The 19,854-nt window shown below is 38.6% G+C and overlaps 1 protein-coding gene across 1 annotated transcript in view; it reads left to right on the top strand.

The window, feature by feature from the left end:
* The window catches only part of LOC114086904 (uncharacterized), a 102,666-nt gene that overhangs the window by 1,993 nt on the left and 80,819 nt on the right, over positions 1–19,854 (top strand). The window contains exons 2-8 of the mRNA XM_071613798.1: positions 916–988; positions 1,226–1,336; positions 6,239–6,352; positions 7,199–7,393; positions 8,536–8,689; positions 9,950–10,107; positions 13,631–13,777. Of these exons, the coding sequence (XP_071469899.1) occupies positions 916–988; positions 1,226–1,336; positions 6,239–6,352; positions 7,199–7,393; positions 8,536–8,689; positions 9,950–10,107; positions 13,631–13,777 (952 nt within the window). The remainder of the gene's footprint in view (positions 1–915; positions 989–1,225; positions 1,337–6,238; positions 6,353–7,198; positions 7,394–8,535; positions 8,690–9,949; positions 10,108–13,630; positions 13,778–19,854) is intronic.

The following is a 19,854-nucleotide window of genomic DNA, read 5'->3' as shown; positions in this document are numbered from 1 at the left end:
CCTCAAAATTTCTAGGTCATTTCATGTGTTCCAGAACTGCCTACTGTGGCTCCTTTGCCAATGTCTACAACATCCCATCTTGAGAAAGTAGCATCTGCATCAGGGTTACTGTCCCCTGGTGTTTCAATGTTGCTAAGCCTTGGGATGCATCTTAAACCCGATAGGGAGAGCCCTGCTCTTGCTGACCAGACCCCACCTGCTTACCTGGACCTGCAGCTTATGCTGCCTGCATGAGAGTCCCTGATGAGAACAACTCATCATGGCGGGGCTTGACCAGGGTCCATCAGGCTGCACCAGCAGGCACTTCTTCTAAGTCTGCTTATCCTACAGATCAATAGTCTTCCTGAGGCAGAAAACTTGGGTACAGTAATTCTTAGAGTGTTTCCTGTTTGATATTTAAGGTCACCTTCACCTTCAGGTAATTCAGCAAGAACACAAAGTAAAAAACATTTTAAAAATTTTTACAAGATACCAGTGCTCTGCGTCAACTAGGGCAAGAGGGAGATTTGGTAAAGCTCAGTGCTTGTTAGAGATAAGGTTCCTGGAAGAATTAAAGCAGAGATATTCCTGGAGGAATAAAGGCAGGGGAAATAAAAATTCTTACCATATGTCCCTCTCTGGACTCTGGAGTAGGAAATAGTGAGGCAAATTATGAATAGAAGGACAGACCATATTTGTGTGGGGGAAAAGGAGAGAGAAATTACCCTGGGGAAAGGGTTAGCCAATATCAGGTCTGTGAGAGAAAGATTCTAAGACACAAGAATGTGGCCTGTACATTCCCTCCATAATCTACTATAATATGATATATTTATTTGAGAATGAGCAGTTGTGAAGAGTTACAGATTAATCAAGGCCCAGCTATAATCTGATTACAGCTTCTGTGATTACAGCTCTGTTGCATAAATCTTTCTGCAGCTCTGTTCAAATACCAAAGGACATCTCTTACTTTAGAAGAGAAAGGGAACTGGCACTGAAGAAAACCTTACAGGTGAGGGTAATGGTGGACCTTTTCAACACAACAATAAATTTGATTTTGCTAACTTGGAAATTTAGCAAGGAAAGTTTATTTTTGCAATCAAACAGCTGATGTTATTGACACTGTGTACGATAACAAAACATCCCCCCAAAAATATCCCTGCTGAATAAGAGCAGGCCGTTGTTTTCTTGGAGATTTGAAATTTTACAGTTCTCCATTTGGGATATTAAAATTAGTTTTTGGATTTAGGTGGCTGAGCCGAAGCCCCTTGTTATTCAGGCAGATGTCCTGCAGAGGGAGCTAGAGAGCTGCCTAAGAAGAGAGTACTCACCTGAAAATTTGCCTTTGCTTCTGCTGCAGGTAAGGGTCCCTTTGCAATTCAAAAACACAGCTGGAATTTAGTAGAAATTTATGAACAAAGCCAGCTTTCTGGTAGGTTTTCCTACACATGTGTAGTTTGCGGAACTTGGTTAGTGTGAGTGCAGTTATACCACACCGCAGTTCAGTTTAGGCACACTGTAAGTTCCTACTAAACATTTCCTGAGCTTTTATGGGGCAATGCAACGTTGAGACAGTTTCAGCCTTCCAGAGACTGTTGGCTAATCTAGGAAAGACATTTCCAGAAATTTTTCTTAAGAAAATAACTCAAAATGGAAAAATTTTTTCCATAAAGATTATTATTACAACATTGTAATAAAAGTAAAACAATTGGAATCACCTAAATATCTACCTACCAGGATGAAAAAGAGCTTAGAAAAGCAGTATGGTACTTAGTAGAATGTCATTCTACTATTTATCCTTTTTTTAGCCTAAGGAATTATTGTTAATATAATATTAATAAAGGTGTATGTGATAATAGCAGTCAAATCATGTATAGAAGAATCACTGGGTGGATACAGACCAGAAAGTTAACAATCACTATGTTTGGATAATACATTTCCTCTAAATGTTTTTATACTAAGCATTTATAATTTTAATTTTTAAAATTCTTCATTCTTTACTCACGTGTTGTGAGTTACATCCCCTATGCTTACAAATAAGTTCTTTTTTTTAAATGATATTGAGGATCAAACCCAGAGCTTTGCACATGCTAGGCAAGCATTCTACCACTGAGCAATATTTTCAGGCCCAAGACAATTTTTTTTTTCCTGTGCTGGAATTGAACTGACGGGTATTTTATCACTGAGCTATGTTTCCAGTTCTTTTTATTTTTGTTTTGAAACAGGAGCTCACTAAGTTGCTGAGGCTGGCCTCAAACTTGTGATCTTTCTGATTTAACCTCCCAAGTTTTGGGATTATAAGCATGTGCCACTGCACCCAGGCTCAGTTTTTTGTATTTTGTATTTTGAGTCAGGGTCTTGCTAAATTGCTGAGGCTGGCTTTGACCTTGTAATCCTTCTACCTCAGCCTGCCAAGTAGCTGGAATTACAGGTGTGAGACAGTGTGCCAGCCACAAATAAGTTCTTTAGCAACTAGTTAGCAATTAAGTTAACCACAAAGAAACAAAAGATACTGAGATTCTATTTGCAAGTCATACTGCTGTTGTTAACTTAGGATTATTTTAACCTACTATTTCTTGCATTCTTAATTCCCTTGTATGTATCAGTGCGTCTCCATGGAGAGAGTTGATGAAGAGGGTAAGATAATAGACATTTTGTTCACTTTGAGACATTTGTCAATGTCTGGAGATACTTTGCCCTGGGTGTTTTTACACATTCTGCCATGCCCAGAGCAGCCTCCCACAGCAAAGAATTATCCAGTCCCAAATGTCAATAGAGCTAAGGTTGAGAAACTCTAGTACACTATAAATTTCCATATATCATTTGTCTTCTGTTTAAAGAAACTCCTTTAACATTTCTTTAGTGCAGGTTTCCTATGGACAAATTCTCACAGTATGTTGTTTTGCAAAAATTAGTCTTATTTATTTCTTTATGTTTTTTTTTTTTTGTGTGTGTGTGTGTGCGCGCGCGCGCGCGTGTGCATGTGCATGTGATACTGGGGATTTGAACCCAAGACCTTTCACATGTCAGGCATGTGCTCTACCATTGAGTACTTCCTTTCATTTTAGAAAGATATTTTTATTCAATATAGAATCCTAGGTTGATTTTTTTCTCTTCTTTACTTGAAAGATGTTGCTCCATTATTCTTTTGTTTTGCATAATTTTTATTTCAGAACATAATGCATCTTTTTGTCCTCTGGCTGTTTTTAAGATTTTCTCTTAATGATCTTTAGCTATTTTATTATAGTATGTATTATTCCTCTTACTTGTAGTTAGTTGAACTCCTTAGATTGTGGGTTTATTATTTTCATGAGTTTGGGAAAACTGTTGCAAGTAGTAACCAACTACATTTCATTCATTATTTCTTCATATATATTGTCTGTCTGCAACCACTTTGTGGCACTGCAAATATACTCTGTTAAACCACTTCATATTGTTCCATAGATCACTGAGACTATGTTAAAATTTTTAGTCTTTTTTCCCCCTTAGTGTTTCATTTTATACATTTCCTATTGCTGTGTCTTCAAGTTCACCAGTTTTTTTTTTTTTTTTTCCAGTACTAGGGATTGGTTACAGGGCTTGGCATGTGCCTTGCAAACACTCTGCCACTGAGCCACATCCCCAGTTCAAGTTCACCAACTTTTCTTATGTAATATCTGATCTGCTTTTAATACCATCCACTCAATTTTTCATTTTAGATATTTGTTTTTCATTTACAGAAGTTCCAATTGATTCTTTTTAACATTTACCATCTCTTTCTTTATTATGTTCACATTTTCCTTTCAATCTTCAATCATGCTGAACATATTTATATTAAGTTCTTTAAAAGTTCTTGTTTGAACTGGACATCGTGGTGCATGCCTATAGTCCCATCCACTGGGGAGGCTGAGGCAGGAAGATCACGAGTTTGAGGTCAGTTAAATGAAGAATACAAAAGGAATGGGGATGTGACTCACTGACCCTGGGTTCAATCCTAGAGCAGTGGGGAATTAAAAAGGAAAGAAAACAATGTGCTTGCTTGTTAATTTAATCACCTTTGTCTTTTCTGGGCCTGTTTCTCATCAATAATTTTCTTCTGCTTAAGGATCATGTTTTCCTGCTACTTTACATATCTAATAACTTTTTAAAATTTTATTTTTAGTTTTAGATGGACATAATATCTTTATTTTTATTATTATTTTTTTAATGTGGTGCTAAAGATCGAACGCATGCAAGACAAGTGCTCTACCACTGAGCTACAACCCCAGCCCTCTAATAATTTTTTTTTAATATTTATTTTTTAGTTGTAGTTGGACACAATCTTTGTTTTACATATTTATTTTATGTGGTGCTGAGGATCAAACCCAGGGCCCCGCACATGCTAGGCGAGCGCTCTACCACTGAGCCACAATCCCAGCCCTCTAAAAAATTTTGATTGCTGAAAATTGTCAACTTTTCATTCCTGGGTGCCAGAGTTTGTATTTTCCTTAGAGTGAGTGTTGAAATTTATTCCAGCAGACTTTTAAGTTACATATCAGTTTAATCCTTTCGAGCTTTGCTTTTAAATTTGTTAGAGTGGGTTTAGAATAACTTTACTATAGTCATAGTTTGTCCTTATTACTGAAGCCCCTGTTGTGTCCACTGAATGTCCTGGGTCCCAGTGAAGATCTAGTGCCCACTGAAGTTCCTTTGCTCTGGCTGGGTGGATCTTGAACATCTGTTCAGTTTACAACACCCCAGTCAGTTCTCCTTGGTGCAGCAACGTGGAGTTTCACCCTCTACACACCTGGCTAGGTATTCAGCCACAGACTTCAAGGGATCGCTGCGTATTTCTGGAGTCCTTTCTCTACCTAGTTTCCCGTCTCTAGTATTCCACTCTGCAAACTCCTGACTCCACTTACAAGTTTCACTTTCTCCCTTCTTAACTCAGAGAGAATACTTACTCTGCTTGGGATTCCCTGTTCCTTTCCATGTCTCAGAAACTGCAGGGTGACGGGAGTTTGACATTATATGTTTCCTTCTTGTAGGGGTTATAGTCCTGCCTATTCACAGTCAGAAAACAATTGACTTGTATATTTTTTCCAATTTTCTTTTTCTTTTTAACATTTTTTATTTTTTGGAAGTGGTTAGAAACAATACCTTTATTTTATTTATTTATTTTTATGTGGTGCTGAGGATCGAACCCAGGGCTTCGCATGTGCTAAATGAGCGTTCTACCACTGAGCCACAATCCCAGCCCCTATTTTTTCCAATTTTCTACTTGCTTATGATGGAAGGACATGATAGAGCTAGTCCCAGTTATTCTATCATAGCCAGCATTATTTTTATTATTAGAAAGAAAACATTTTCAAAAGATTATTTAATCTTTTTTTTTTTTTTCAGTATGAGGATTGATGATTGAACCCAGAGGTACTCTACCACTGAGCTACATCCCCAGCCCTTTTTATTTTGAAAAAGGGTCTCCCTAAGTTGCTGAGGCTGGCCTCAAACTTGTTATCCTCCCGCCTCAGCCTCCTGAGTTGCTGGGATTATAGGCATGTGCTGCAATGCCTGGCTTATTTAACTACTTTTTAAAAATATTGTTTTAGTTGTAGTTGGACACATACCTTTATTTTATTTATTTTTATGTGGTACCGAGGATCCAACCCAGTGTCTCGCACATGCTAGGCAAGCTCTCTACTGCTGGCCACAATCCTAGCTCCTAACTATTTTATTTTTTAGTTGTAGATAGACACAATACCTTTATTTTACTTTTATGTGGTACTGAAGATCGAACCCAGTGCCTCACATGTGCTAGGCAGGCGCTTTGCCACTGAGCCATAACCCCAGCCCTTATTTAATATTTTTAAGTGTAAATAAAACTTCTGATCTGAGGTTAAAAGCTTTAATATTACCTGTGTTGTACTTTGCATTTTGAATCATTTCAGTTCTTAATAGAAAATTAAAGCCTACATTGGATAATTTGATAGACCTTAATATCACTGCTAAGATTGTTCTATAATTTATAAATGAGCTTATAAACTATTCACTTGGCAACATATCAGGAAAATTTAGAAGTCTCTACATGTTTTATTTAAGTTTGAATGGTATCATAAGCCAGACTTCTTAATTTTATGGTCTTCATGTAGTAAAGTACATTTTTCTAAAACAATCAGAGTTCGATTTACCTATTATTTGTGTTCTTTCTTCCCCGACTTTTTAAATTTGTGTTCTTAAGACTTAAGTCAGTCTTCCTATTACAATAGTGTTCTGCTAAGTGCTTTTTTTTTCTTTTTGGTTAAAGTATTACACAGAGAGAATTACCCAGTTGGCCCAGTGTAAATATTTACACGTGGTTAGGTGGAAGAGGTTTTGCCAGCAGAGTAAGACCATGGAGCAACTTTATCCTCTTTACAAGGTAGGAAACCATGAATAGTACCTGTGGGCTATTTTTTTTCATGTGTATATATATATTATATATATAATTTTTTTAAATACACGACAGCGGAATGCATTACAATTCTTATTATACATATATACCACAATTTTTCGTATCTCTGTATATAAAGTAGGTTGACACCCAATTTGTGTCTTCATACATGCACTTTGGATCATGATGTCCATCACATTCCACCATCCTTGCTAATCCCCTGCCTCCTCCCTTTCTCTCACTCCCCTCTTCCCTATCTAGAATTTATCTATTCCTCCCATGTTCCCCCTCCCTACCCCACTATGAGTCAGCCTCCTTATATCAGAGAAAGCATTCGGCATTTGTTTTTTGGGGGTTGGCTAACTTCTGTGTGCTATTTTTTTATGATAAAAATAATGGTCAATAAGCTTGTCCATGTTTTTAAATCACTGACAAAGATAGGAAAGGAATCGATTGGTGCATCTTCTTGCCTGTTCTGCTAGTGGCAGAAGATAATGGTTCCTATTTTTAAGAATGAGATATGAAGAAAGTTTTATATGATAGAATATGTGTGTTTCTCTCTAGACTTGGCTTCCGCTGCTGTAGGTGACAGCTCAAAAGCTGAGTCCAGTAACTAAATCTCCTGATGCACTGACTGTCTGCAGTCTTTCTCCTTCAAAGTCCTAATTAAGAATATGAACACTGCCTTTATCAGTCAAATTCAGAATATGGTGGAACTTTGGGATTCACCCTTTATTTGGCCCCCAGACATCATTCCCCTATGCTTGGAAGCCAATGGCACAGAGAATAAGGCTTGCCAATGCCAAGCTCTGTCTTCCTATCTCTCTTAAACAGAAACGAGTTGGCTACATTATGCAGGAATACAGTGATGCTGTCCAGAGAGCTGAAAGATTATCCATTGCTCGAGAAAACTTCCTTATGGGAAAAAAGAATCCTCCTAACTTAGTGATGCTGGAAGATGTGACAATTTACACAAGGTGGTTAGTGTGTCACCTACACTCTTTCAGGACTGTTCACCACTATCTACAGGTATGTCAAATGCTCATATGACCCTGTGATGCACTCCCACGAATGGCCACCATGCTGTTTTCTCGCATCTGTCATCTTGTCAGGGTTTCTGTACTCTACCTGCTCTAAAAAGGACAGGAAAGCAATGAGTCACTGGAATTTTTTAAAAAAACTTGCTCCGTTGAAATCACTGCATTAATTCAGCTCTTTCAAAGATGGCTCAGATGTATTATTTCCCATTCACTCTGTAACTTTCTGTTTTCATCCTGTTTTCTGTTCAAGATTTATGCTCTTCAACAGGGGTCTACTTTGTTAGTCAGCAATATTTAATGAGAGTCTGCCAGCTACTTGTCCTAGGCCACACAGCAAAATGTGGTCTTTGCTGAAAGGTAATGAGGTCCCAGGCAGGCAGGGCAAGTAAACTTTTACTGAAATGCAATGGCGTAAGAGACAAAGTAAACAAAGCAAGTACAAGGTAAAGGCACAGAGGAGAGGACCTAACTCAGGCTGGAGGGTCACAAAGGAGTTACATGATTACATTTCCATTTTAGAAAGATTATTGTTTGGCTACCTAAATCTTTTCTTACTCCTTTCCTCCTTATTTCAGTGACACCACTGAGTTCAAACCAGAAACCTGGCCATCACCTGACTTGACTTCTTTTTCACGTCTAGTCACTGTGGGCTACACCTCTAATACCTCTCCCCACTCACATGGTGGTATAAATATCTGCTCATCCATTTGGGTCCTCCACCAAAATGTGAATTCCAAGGTGGGGAACCAACTTGTTTCTTTTTATTTCTTTCTTTATTTTTGTGGTGCTGGAGATTGAACCCAGGGCCTTATGCATGTGAGGCAAGCACTCTACCAACTCAGCTATATCCCCAGCCCTTGTTTCTCTTTATATCATTAGTACCTTACAAGGCTTTGTCTGTTTTGGTTGTGTGATTGGTGTAGAACTGGCTGGAGGTTAAGGTCACTCAGAGTTGGTAACAATACTGGTTTCCCATTTTCAAATTTAGTTCCTCATCATTAGCAGATTCCTAAGGTCCCATCTCTAGCTCCCTCCTTTCCTATCAAAGCAAAGTGCTGCTCATGAACCTGAGTCTGGAAGCTTCCCTGAGAATCAGGTTGATGTGTGGCTTATGGTTATATCCTTCTGTAGGCCCTTCAGTATTTGCCCATCTCCAACATGCTGAGTCCAGCTGACAACCAAGACCCTGAGGCTGGTCAGGAAAATGACAAGGTCTGTGTCAATGACATGGACCCCAACATCCAGGGTCCTGCATCTTTTGGCCTGGTGGATACTAGCATTTCAGGTAAGAAATTATTCTTCTTCCCCCTAGGGTAATGTGGAGAAAAGAAGATTGTGTTTGGGGACATGTGCTGTTTAGTACCATGATCTTGCAAACATTTTTCTTTTTTTTTTTTTTAAAGAGAGAGAGAGAGAATTTTTTAATATTTATTTTTTAGTTATCGGCGGACACAATATCTTTGTTTGTATGTGGTGCTGAGGATCGAACCCGGGCCACACGCATGCCAGGCGAGCCCGCTACTGCTTGAGCCACATCCCCAGCCCGCAAACATTTTTCTATGTATCAAAAGTTGTATCTTCCTAATGAACAAATGTTAATTTTATGTTTTCTGATGAGAAAAATCACTAACCACTTCCCTTAGACATTTTGATCTTTGTAATTCACAAATTAAGAGAAAGGGAAAAAATGGACTTGACATCAGGAGATTTGGGTTCTGGGGTTGTTTCTGTCCTGCCCATCTAGGCCTGCATTTTCTTGGGCCTCAGTTTACTTATTACATAATAAACCTTTCAGATTAAGTGATCTCTAGTGTTCCTTTCAGTTTTAAGATCACACAATTCTAAACTAATTATTCATCAGAATCAATTTAATATAGTCTTCCTGGTCTTTTGTTACAGATGGTCAAGAAACCTGATGTAACTTAGAGTACCATTCTTGCTTAGGGTATGCACAGAGTGTCCCAGGAGCACCTGGGAGTGGCAGCCAACCTCAGTGATGGGGATCTCAGAAGTTTTCTTGATGGAGAGGAGGGGAATTCCAGCTGGGTCCTTAGAGTTGAATAGGAATTAGACACAAGAAGGTGAAAGCTCTCACCTTCTTCTCATTTGTTGATTAATGTTTAAGTGATATAATTCATTTGCCACTAAGAAATCTGGGCAGGGATGCTTCCACTTAGTCATCTCCCAAAGGTCTGTTGGGTTCCTCCTGCAGGCTGTGAGAGGGTGGGGAGTCCTGGCTCTCTCCTGCAGAAATCTAGCTCCGAGGACTTGTCGGATACACCTGGCCAAGTGTGGTGCTGATTATAAATGTGGCAGAGAAGGTTGGGCAAGGGGCAGAGGAGGGCCTATCTTTAGTTATCTCCAAGGACCCTCTGAGGTTCCACCTCTAACTCCTTCCTTCCCTATCAAAGCAAAGTGTTGCTCTTGAACCTAACCTGGATGCTTCTGTGAGAACTGAGTTGATGTGTGGCCGCCTGGTTGTGCCTTTCTGTAGACCCTCCTGTATTCTTTGGCCTTCACGCTCTTGATTTTGGATCTTTTTCAGGGCCAATGAGAACAGATGCTGATTTCATCCTGCCCCAACACACAACAGAAACAGGAGAACTGAAACCTCAGCTGAGGCTCCTGTTGTCACACTTCCATATCCCATACGACCTGCAGGAGCTAAGGAACTCTGCTAAGGAAATGGAACTTTTTTCATTGGTACTATATGTACTCTTTTTTTTATTTATTAGTTATTGATGGACCTTTATTTATTTGTTTGTTTATATGTGGTGCTGAGAATCAAACCCAAGTGCCTCACACATTCTAGGCAAGCGCTCTACCACTGAGCCACAACCCCACCCCCTATATGTACTCTTAATAAATCTAGATGTCCGTGAAGGAAAACACCATTATTTGCCACCAAGATGCATATTTATATTGCCAAGGTTGTTTCTAGATAAAATAGTAATAGGTGACATTTAGGTTGGCAGTTAGGAAGAACTTACTTTCCATAAGAGGAATGGGACCTTCCAATGGCAAACCCAGAGGAACTGTAGGATTTTTTTTTTTCTGCAGAATTTAAAGGAAAGGCTGGGCAACAGTCTGTAGGAACTAAAAATGTAGCCAAGATCTGGCAAATTTGCATGGTAGAGTCATCAAGTGTCTAAAGCCCTCTGATTCTCAGAATGTGTGGCAGTACTCTCCTTGCTGACAAAATGCTTTATATTCAACAAAGTGTACCTTGTGTCGTGAGGTTTAGAGTCACAGTCTTCTCTGCTGTAACACAGAGTTAGCTGGGTGCGGTACCACATGTCTATAATCCCAGTGGCTCAGAAGGCTGAGGCAGGAAGATCATGAGTTCAAAGCCAGCTTCAGCAACGACGAGGTGCTTAGCAACTCAGTGAGACCCTGTCTCTAAATAGAATACAAAATAGGGCTGGGGATGTGGCTCAGTGGTCAAGCACCCCTGAGTTCAATCGAACCTGGTACCTCCCCTCCCAAAGCAAAACAAAACAAAAAACAAGAAAACACAGTGTTGTATAACCTGAAAAAGGAACTCACATCGTCAAAAGCCATGTTAAAACTTGTTGCAAAAGGAAAAACAGGAGTATGGGTGAAGAGCATCGGATATAACAAAATTTCTCAGCAAATGTTTTGACAATAAAAATAGTTTTCTACCTCTAGCTGATATTATTTGCAAATGTATATATTTGCTAAATAAAAGTAACAAATGAACGGATCCAAATGGGCAAAAATTAAATCTGAGTGTTCTGGATTGCTCTTCATATGACAAGTGCTACTCTCTCCTCTATCATCATTCGTTTGACCTTGAAGTTGCCCTTGGGTTTGTACTTGTTCTTGCATCATTCTACCGGGATCATTTCCATCATTTCCATTAGTAACGCAGTTCAGTGAAACCAGTGGTATCACATTCCTCCAGTTTCTTTGAAGGTGATGATGTTTAGCTTTTGTTTTTCTTCTGTTGACCCAGCAGCACTGTCCTCACGGGGCTTCTAGGGAGTGTCCTCAGCCTTATCATCACCAAGTGTTATGAAGGGCAAAACACAGAACAGGAATAGGATGGTATTTAAAAAGAACAGAATAAGTAATAATAAATTGTAGCACAGTAGACTATTATCAATGATAAACAAGAGGACACAGGCCAGCTGGGCACTTCAACAAAGCAGCCTTGTTCCAAAGGACAACTTGTCTCCTCCATGTGGTGATAGTTGCCATTTGATTTTCTTATAATAGCATCATGTGAAACGTTAACTGTGCTCCTGAGCTAATCAATCATATTACAACAACATTTTTGTGTAGGGAGAGTTCTTATGTTTAGATAATGTTTATTCTGGTACTTTAATGTCCCTGGAGCAGAGTCAGTTCAGCAAACCCAAAGCCTGCTGCCCAACACTAGTTTTTCTAAAATCAAACTCTTTGGAATACAGTGCTTCAGCCCATTTAGATGGCTATAACTCGGTGGCTTATAAATGAAAAGAATATATTTTTTACACTTGTGGAGACTGAGAAGTTCAAGACCAAGGTAGATACAGTGTCTGGTGAGGGCCTGTTTTCTGGCTCATAAATGGTGCCTTTTTGCTGTGTCTTCACATGGTAGAAAGGCAAGGGTCTCTCTGGGTTTTTTTAATGTGACACTAATGCTATTCACCACATCCCAAAGTCCCCACCTCCTAATACCACCACCTTGGGGATTAGGATTTCAATACACAAATTGTGTAGGATCATAAATAAATATTCAGACAATAGCATAATCATGCCTATTCATTTATGTATTATCTATGGCTGCTTTCACTACAACAGCAGACTTGGGTAGTTGCAACAGAGCCCCTGTGGTCTGTAAAGACTAAAATACTTACTATCTGGCCCTTGAAGAAAATGTGCAATTCAGTCCTAATCTAGCACTGTCTTGCTGAATTTCCCAGTGATGAATATGTTGGCTGCTCTGACCTATAAGTTAACCAGTAATCACCTATAGCTATTGAGCTCTTGGAATGTGGCTACTACAACTGAGAAACTAAATTTTCAAGTTTACTTAATCTCTTCTTTTTCTTTCTTTCTTTTTTTTTTTGGTACTGAGGGTATCTGACCACTGAGCCACATCCCCAGCCCTATTTTGTATTTTATTTAGAGACAGGGTCTCACTGAGTTGCTTAGCTCCTCGCTTTTGCTGACGCTGGCTTTGAACTCACAATCCTCCTCCCTCAGCCTCCAGAGCTGCTGGGATTACAGGTGTGTACCACCTTGCCCAGCAGTTTACTTAATCTTTAATTAATCCTCAATTAAATGTTAAAATGCCACATGTGGCGAGGTACAACTGTATTCGACAGCCACAGAAGCACCAGCATGCACTGGAAGAATATTCAGCTCTGTGACTCACAAACTTGCTCACTCACTTCAGAAACCATTGTTGAGATCTTAGTATGTGCCAGCACCATGCATGGTAGGTTCTTTGTATGTGTATGTATATGTGTGTTTGTGCATGTGTATGTACATGTATGGTAAAATACATATAACATAAAATTTGCCATTTTGAACATTTTAAGGAGATGGTTCAGTGGCATTAAGGACATTACACTATTGTGCAACCATCACCATGTAGTGAGCATGCCATGATGCAGTTGGCCAACGCATCATGGAGGTGCCATCAAAGGGCCAGTGGATCCTGGGGCCACTCAGGAGAATAAAGGAGGAAATGCTCAGCACTTTAGTAGTAGGAAGTCATGTCATAGAAAGCATTTGCAGCCTCAGTCTGGAAGTGAGATGTGAAGGGAATAGGCCAAGGCACCTTAAAAAGTTTTAAGAGGTTCTAGCATCTGGACTCTTCTTTCTAGTAACATCCCAGTCAGGCTTCTGAGAGTAGGATATACTTGACCCTTGGATGTTCTATTTTATGAGGTGGTCAGAAAAAAGTCAAAACGTTTCCAGATGTGGACAATGTACTTCTTACATTTAGGGCCCAGCTCAAAATACACACAAATAAATATGCTAATGTATTTCCAATCTTTGCAGCAGACATTCAGGATAAGTGACAGTTAGGGTAAGGAGCTGACTGCACATGTGCCACACAGCTACGTCCATGTAAGGCCCTATTGCTATCACAGATTCTTGTTATGAATCAGTTTGACTCCATGGCTATTTCAAAGATAATCAGTAGCTGTTTTTGAAATTGCATATCATCTGAGACTTTTTTTTTCACTTCTCTCTTCTAAATCTTATTTAGGTTTTCCAAAAATTTCAAAGCATCTTCACAGAGCAACAGAGAATGCAGATGTTTCCAGACTATGAGGCTGGAACAGCTAAAGCAGAGAATTTGTCAGGACCACCTATAGCCCTGAAAAAGAGAGCCAACTGGATTTCCTTTATAAAGGTAAGGGGGCCTGTGGTGGCGATCACCTGTCAGTGATGTCAGCAGTGTCACAAGATTTTCCTCCAACCAGGCCAGGCAACATGGCAGCACCAGGTCTATCTGGTCCCTCTCGTCCTCTCTCCTTAGTGCCTCCAGAAGATTCCTGGGGGGAGACCACACAGAGAACCTGGCCTTGGGCATCAGGCCTCCCAGCGCTTTGGCTGCCTGTGTGGATATTAGCCACGCTGATGTGCTCCTCTGGAAGTTCCAGATACCTCTGTCTTGTTCCATTGGGTCCAAACTCCCTTCTTATGGTTAAAGATCTCCAATACTTGGAAAGAACAAAGAATAATGCCCAAAGATGTAATTGACTCGTGTAAATCGAACTTTTTATTTAAAAACTAGTATTGGGTAAATACTTTGTCAGGCACAATCACTGGTGCTGGAGAAGCACAATTAATAAGAAACACCTAAGAAGATTAAATAAGATGATTTTGGATAGTGCTAAGAGCAATCATTCCTCATTCTAGGAAGTTATGTTCTAGAAAGGAACACTGCTTTAGTAGATACCACATCATATCTTTCCTAGGGGAAAGGCAGGGGGTTAGGTTCTGTGATCCTCTGCTCACAACATTAATCAATACATAACTTTGTTTTGCGTGTGTTCCTATTTAAAGACTATATATATATATATATATATATATATATATATATATACACATATATATATATATATACACATATATATATATATGCATGTATATACATATGTATGTATATATACATATATGCACATATATGTATATACATATACACATGTGTATATGTACACATATGTATAAACATACATGTGTATATATATATATATGTATATATAATTTAAAGTTTTTTTGTTTAGTTTTTTTTTTCAGTGCTGGGAATCAAATCCAGGGGCAACACACATATGCCAGGCATATGCTCTACCACTAGGCCACATCCCCAGTTAATATATACTATTGATTCATTACATTGAACTCAAGGTCAATAGCACTCTGGCTCATTTACGAATGAAGCAAATCTAATGTATTTTCTTTATAGAGAACGTCACAGTGTTCTTGTGCTTAGGAACCCTAGACAACATGCTATTGAACTCTGCTTAGAGACCATTTTAACAATGAAATTACCAACAAAAACGATGGAAAATGCAAAAAAGTGTGTCTCTAAATAGACCATGCAAAGAATACTTGTCTATAGTATCCTTTAAAATTAGGAGAAGGCACCATGTTGTCTCAGCTGGAAATGTGAGCAACTCCAATTGTTCACCACTCTGTGCATGATTTTGAAGGACTATGACAATTCTACCAGTGTCAAATTTCGGGTCACAAGTAATTTTTAGTGAGTAGGCAAAATTGAAAGTATGAAATCCATGAATGATAAAGATTAATTGTATTATGAGGGAAAGAAAAATTTCATATGATTCTCATTGTTCATTTGGACTGCTTTAACAAAATAACAATAAACCTGGTAGTTTATAAACAACAGAAATATATTTCCCTCAGTTCTCTAGGCTGAGAAGTCCAAAGTGGCATTGCGATTAGGCTCTGGTGAGGGCCCTCTTCCAGGTTGTAGACTACTGATTTCTTGCTGTGTCCTCACAAGATAGAAGGAACAAATTTTCTCAGGCTTCATTTGTATGGGCACTGAGTATATTCATGAGGGTTCCACACTCACAAACTAATTATTTCCTACAGATCTCACCTACTACTAACATCATCTTACAGGGTTACATTTCACAAGTGAATTTAGAGGGACACAGATGTTCTCAGCATAGTCTATTCTGACCTGTGGACTGAAAGGAGAGAAATCAAAGATTAGGTTTGGGACTTGCACACAGGTGATCAGCATAAGGGAAGGTGAATTTTCTGTTTTAGATTGCTAAACTTGACATCCAAATATAGATATCAAGGAGATAGTTGGACAAGAAGCTAAAACCTAGGGTCCAGATATAATGAAATATTACTCAGCCATAAAGAGAAATGAAATTATGGCAGTTGCCAGTAAATGGATGGGACTGGAGAATATCATGCTAAGTGAAATAAGCCAATCCCCAAGAAACCAAAGGCTGAATGTTCTCTCTGATACACAGATGCTAACTCACAATAAATGTGGGGAGTAGGGAAGAATAAAAGTACTTTGGATTAGACAAAGGGAATGAAGGAAAGAGAGGGGAAAATGGGAATTTGAGAGCTATTAGCATACTGATGGTATTTACAGTCACAGAAATTTTGTGTGTGTGTGGTACTGGGGATTGAACCCAACTGCACTTAATCACTGAGCCACATCCCCACCCCTTATTTGTTGTTGTTCTTTTTAGTTATACATGATAGTAGAATGTATTTTGACATATTATACATGCATGGAGTACAACTTCCTGTTCTTCTGGTTGTAATTCCATGATGTGGAATTACATTGGTCGTGTATTCCTATATGAACATAAGAAAGTCATGTTCGATAACAATCATAAATATATATGCCCCAAACAATGGTGCAGCTATGTTCATCAAACAAACTCTTCTCAAGTTCAAGAGTCTAATAGACCACCATACAATAATCATGGGAGACTTCAACACACCTCTATCACCACTGGACAGATCTTCCAAGCAAAAGTTGAATAAGGAAACTATAGAACTCAATAACACAATTAATAACCTAGACTTAATTGACATATATAGAATATACCACCCAACATCAAACAGTTACACTTTTTTCTCAGCAGCACATGGATCCTTCTCAAAAATAGATCATATATTATGTCACAGGGAAACTCTTAGACAATATAAAGGAGTAGAGATAATACCATGCATCCTATCTGATCATAATGGAATGGAACTGAAAATCAACGATAAAAGAAGGAAGGAAAAAGAATACATCACTTGGAGAATGAACAATAGGTTACTGAATGATCAATGGGTTATAGAAGACATCAAGGAGGAAATTAAAAAATTCTTAGAGATTAATGAAAACACAGACACAACATATCGGAATCTATGGGACACATTGAAAGCAGTTCTAAGAGGAAAATTCATTGCTTGGAGTTCATTCCTTAAAAAAAGAAAAAACCAACAAATAAATGATCTCATACTTCATCTCAAAATTCTAGAAAAAGAAGAGCAAAACAACAGCAAAAGAAGTAGAAGGCAAGAAATAATTAAAATCAGAGCTGAAATTAATGAAATCGAAACAAGAGAAACAATTGAAAAAATTGACAAAACTAAAAGTTGGTTCTTTGAAAAAATAAACAAAATCGACAGACCCTTAGCCATGCTAGCGAAGAGAAGAAGAGAGAGAACTCAAATTACTAGCATACGGGATGAAAAAGGCAATATCACAACAGACACTTCAGAAATACAGAAGATAATCAAAAATTATTTTGAATCCTTATACTCCAATAAATTAGAAGATAGTGAAGGCATAGATAAATTTCTTAAGTCATATGATCTGCCCAGATTGAGTCAGGAGGATATAGACAACCTAAACAGACCAATATCAATTGAGGAAATAGAAGAAACCATCAAAAGACTACCAACTAAGAAAAGCCCAGGACCGGATGGGTATACAGCAGAGTTTTACAAAACCTTTAAAGAGGAACTAATACCAATACTTTTCAAGCTACTTCGGAAAATAGAAAAAGAGGGAGAACTTCCAAATTCATTCTACGAGGCCAACATCACCCTGATACCTAAACCAGACAAAGACACTTCAAAGAAAGAAAACTACAGACCAATATCTCTAATGAACCTAGATGCAAAAATCCTCAATAAAATTCTGGCGACTCGGATACAAAAACATATCAAAAAAATTGTGCACCATGATCAAGTAGGATTCATCCCTGGGATGCAAGGCTGGTTCAATATACGGAAATCAATAAATGTTATTCACCACATCAATAGACTTAAAAATAAGAACCATATGATCATCTCGATAGATGCGGAAAAAGCATTCGACAAAGTACAGCATCCCTTTATGTTCAAAACTCTAGAAAAACTAGGGATAACAGGAACATACCTCAATATTGTAAAAGCAATCTATGCTAAGCCTCAGGCTAGCATCATTCTGAATGGAGAAAAATTGAAGGCATTCCCTCTAAAATCTGGAACAAGACAGGGATGCCCTCTCTCACCACTTCTGTTCAACATAGTTCTCGAAACACTGGCCAGAGCAATTAGACAGACGAAAGAAATTAAAGGCATCAAAATAGGAAAAGAAGAACTTAAATTATCACTATTTGCAGATGACATGATTCTATACCTAGCAGACCCAAAAGGGTCTACAACGAAACTATTAGAGCTAATAAATGAATTCAGCAAAGTGGCAGGATATAAAATCAACACGCATAAATCAAAGGCATTCCTGTATATCAGCGACAAATCCTCTGAAATGGAAATGAGGACAACCACTCCATTCACAATATCTTCACAAAAAATAAAATACTTGGGAATCAACCTAACAAAAGAGGTGAAAGACTTATACAATGAAAACTACAGAACCCTAAAGAGAGAAATAGAAGAAGATCTTAGAAGATGGAAAAATATACCCTGTTCATGGATAGGCAGAACTAACATCATCAAAATGGCGATATTACCAAAAGTTCTCTATAGGTTTAATGCAATGCCAATCAAAATCCCAACGGCATTTCTTGTAGAAATAGAGAAAGCAATCATGAAATTCATATGGAAAAATAAAAGACCCAGAATAGCAAAAACAATGCTAAGCAGGAAGTGTGAATCAGGCGGTATAGCGATACCAGACTTCAAACTATACTACAGAGCAATAGTAACAAAAACAGCATGGTACTGGTACCAAAACAGGCGGGTGGACCAATGGTACAGAATAGAGGACACAGAAACCAATCCACAAAACTACAACTACCTTATATTTGATAAAGGGGCTAAAAGCATGCAATGGAGGAAGGATAGCATCTTTAACAAATGGTGCTGGGAAAACTGGAAATCCATATGCAACAAAATGAAACTGAATCCCTTTCTCTCGCCATGCACAAAAGTTAATTCAAAATGGATCAAGGAGCTTGATATCAAATCAGAGACACGCCGTCTGATAGAAGAAAAAGTTGGCTACGATCTACATACTGTGGGGTCGGGCTCCAAATTCCTCAATAGGACACCCATAGCACAAAAGTTAATAACTAGAATCAACAAATGGGACTTACTCAAACTAAAAAGTTTTTTCTCAGCAAAAGATACAATAAGAGAGGTAAATAGAGAGCCTACATCCTGGGAACAAATCTTTACTCCTCACACTTCAGATAGAGCCCTAATATCCAGAGTATACAAAGAACTCAAAAAATTAGACAATAAGAGAACAAACAACCCAATCAACAAATGGGCCAAGGACCCGAACAGACACTTCTCAGAGGAGGACATACAATCAATCAACAAGTACATGAAAAAATGCTCACCATCTCTAGCAGTCAGAGAAATGCAAATCAAAACCACCCTAAGATACCATCTCACTCCAGTTAGAGTGGCAGCCATTATGAAGTCAAACAACAACAAGTGCTGGCGAGGATGTGGGGAAAAGGGTACACTTGTACATTGCTGGTGGGACTGCAAATTGGTGCAGCCAATTTGGAAAGCAGTATGGAGATTTCTTGGAAAGCTGGGAATGGAGCCACCATTTGACCCAGCTATTCCCCTTCTCGGTCTATTCCCTGAAGACCTAAAAAGAGCATGCTACAGGGACACTGCTACATCGATGTTCATAGCAGCACAATTCACAATAGCTAGACTGTGGAACCAACCTAGATGCCCTTCAATGGATGAATGGATAAAAAAAAATGTGGCATTTATACACAATGGAGTATTACTCTGCATTAAAAAATGACAAAATCATAGAATTTACAGGGAAATGGATGGCATTAGAGCAGATTATGCTAAGTGAAGCTAGCCAATCCCTAAAAAACAAATGCCAAATGTCTTCTTTGATATAAGGAGAGTAACTAAGAACAGAGTAGGGTCGAAGAGCATGAGAAGAAGATTAACATTAAACAGGGATGAGAGGTGGGAGGGAAAGGGAGAGAGAAGGGAAATTGCATGGAAATG

Source organism: Marmota flaviventris, chromosome 6 (assembly GCF_047511675.1).
Source record: "Marmota flaviventris isolate mMarFla1 chromosome 6, mMarFla1.hap1, whole genome shotgun sequence".
Classification (NCBI taxonomy): Eukaryota; Metazoa; Chordata; class Mammalia; order Rodentia; family Sciuridae; genus Marmota; species Marmota flaviventris.
Note: the sequence above shows the minus strand (reverse complement) of the source record. Positions and strands in the feature narration are given on the sequence as shown.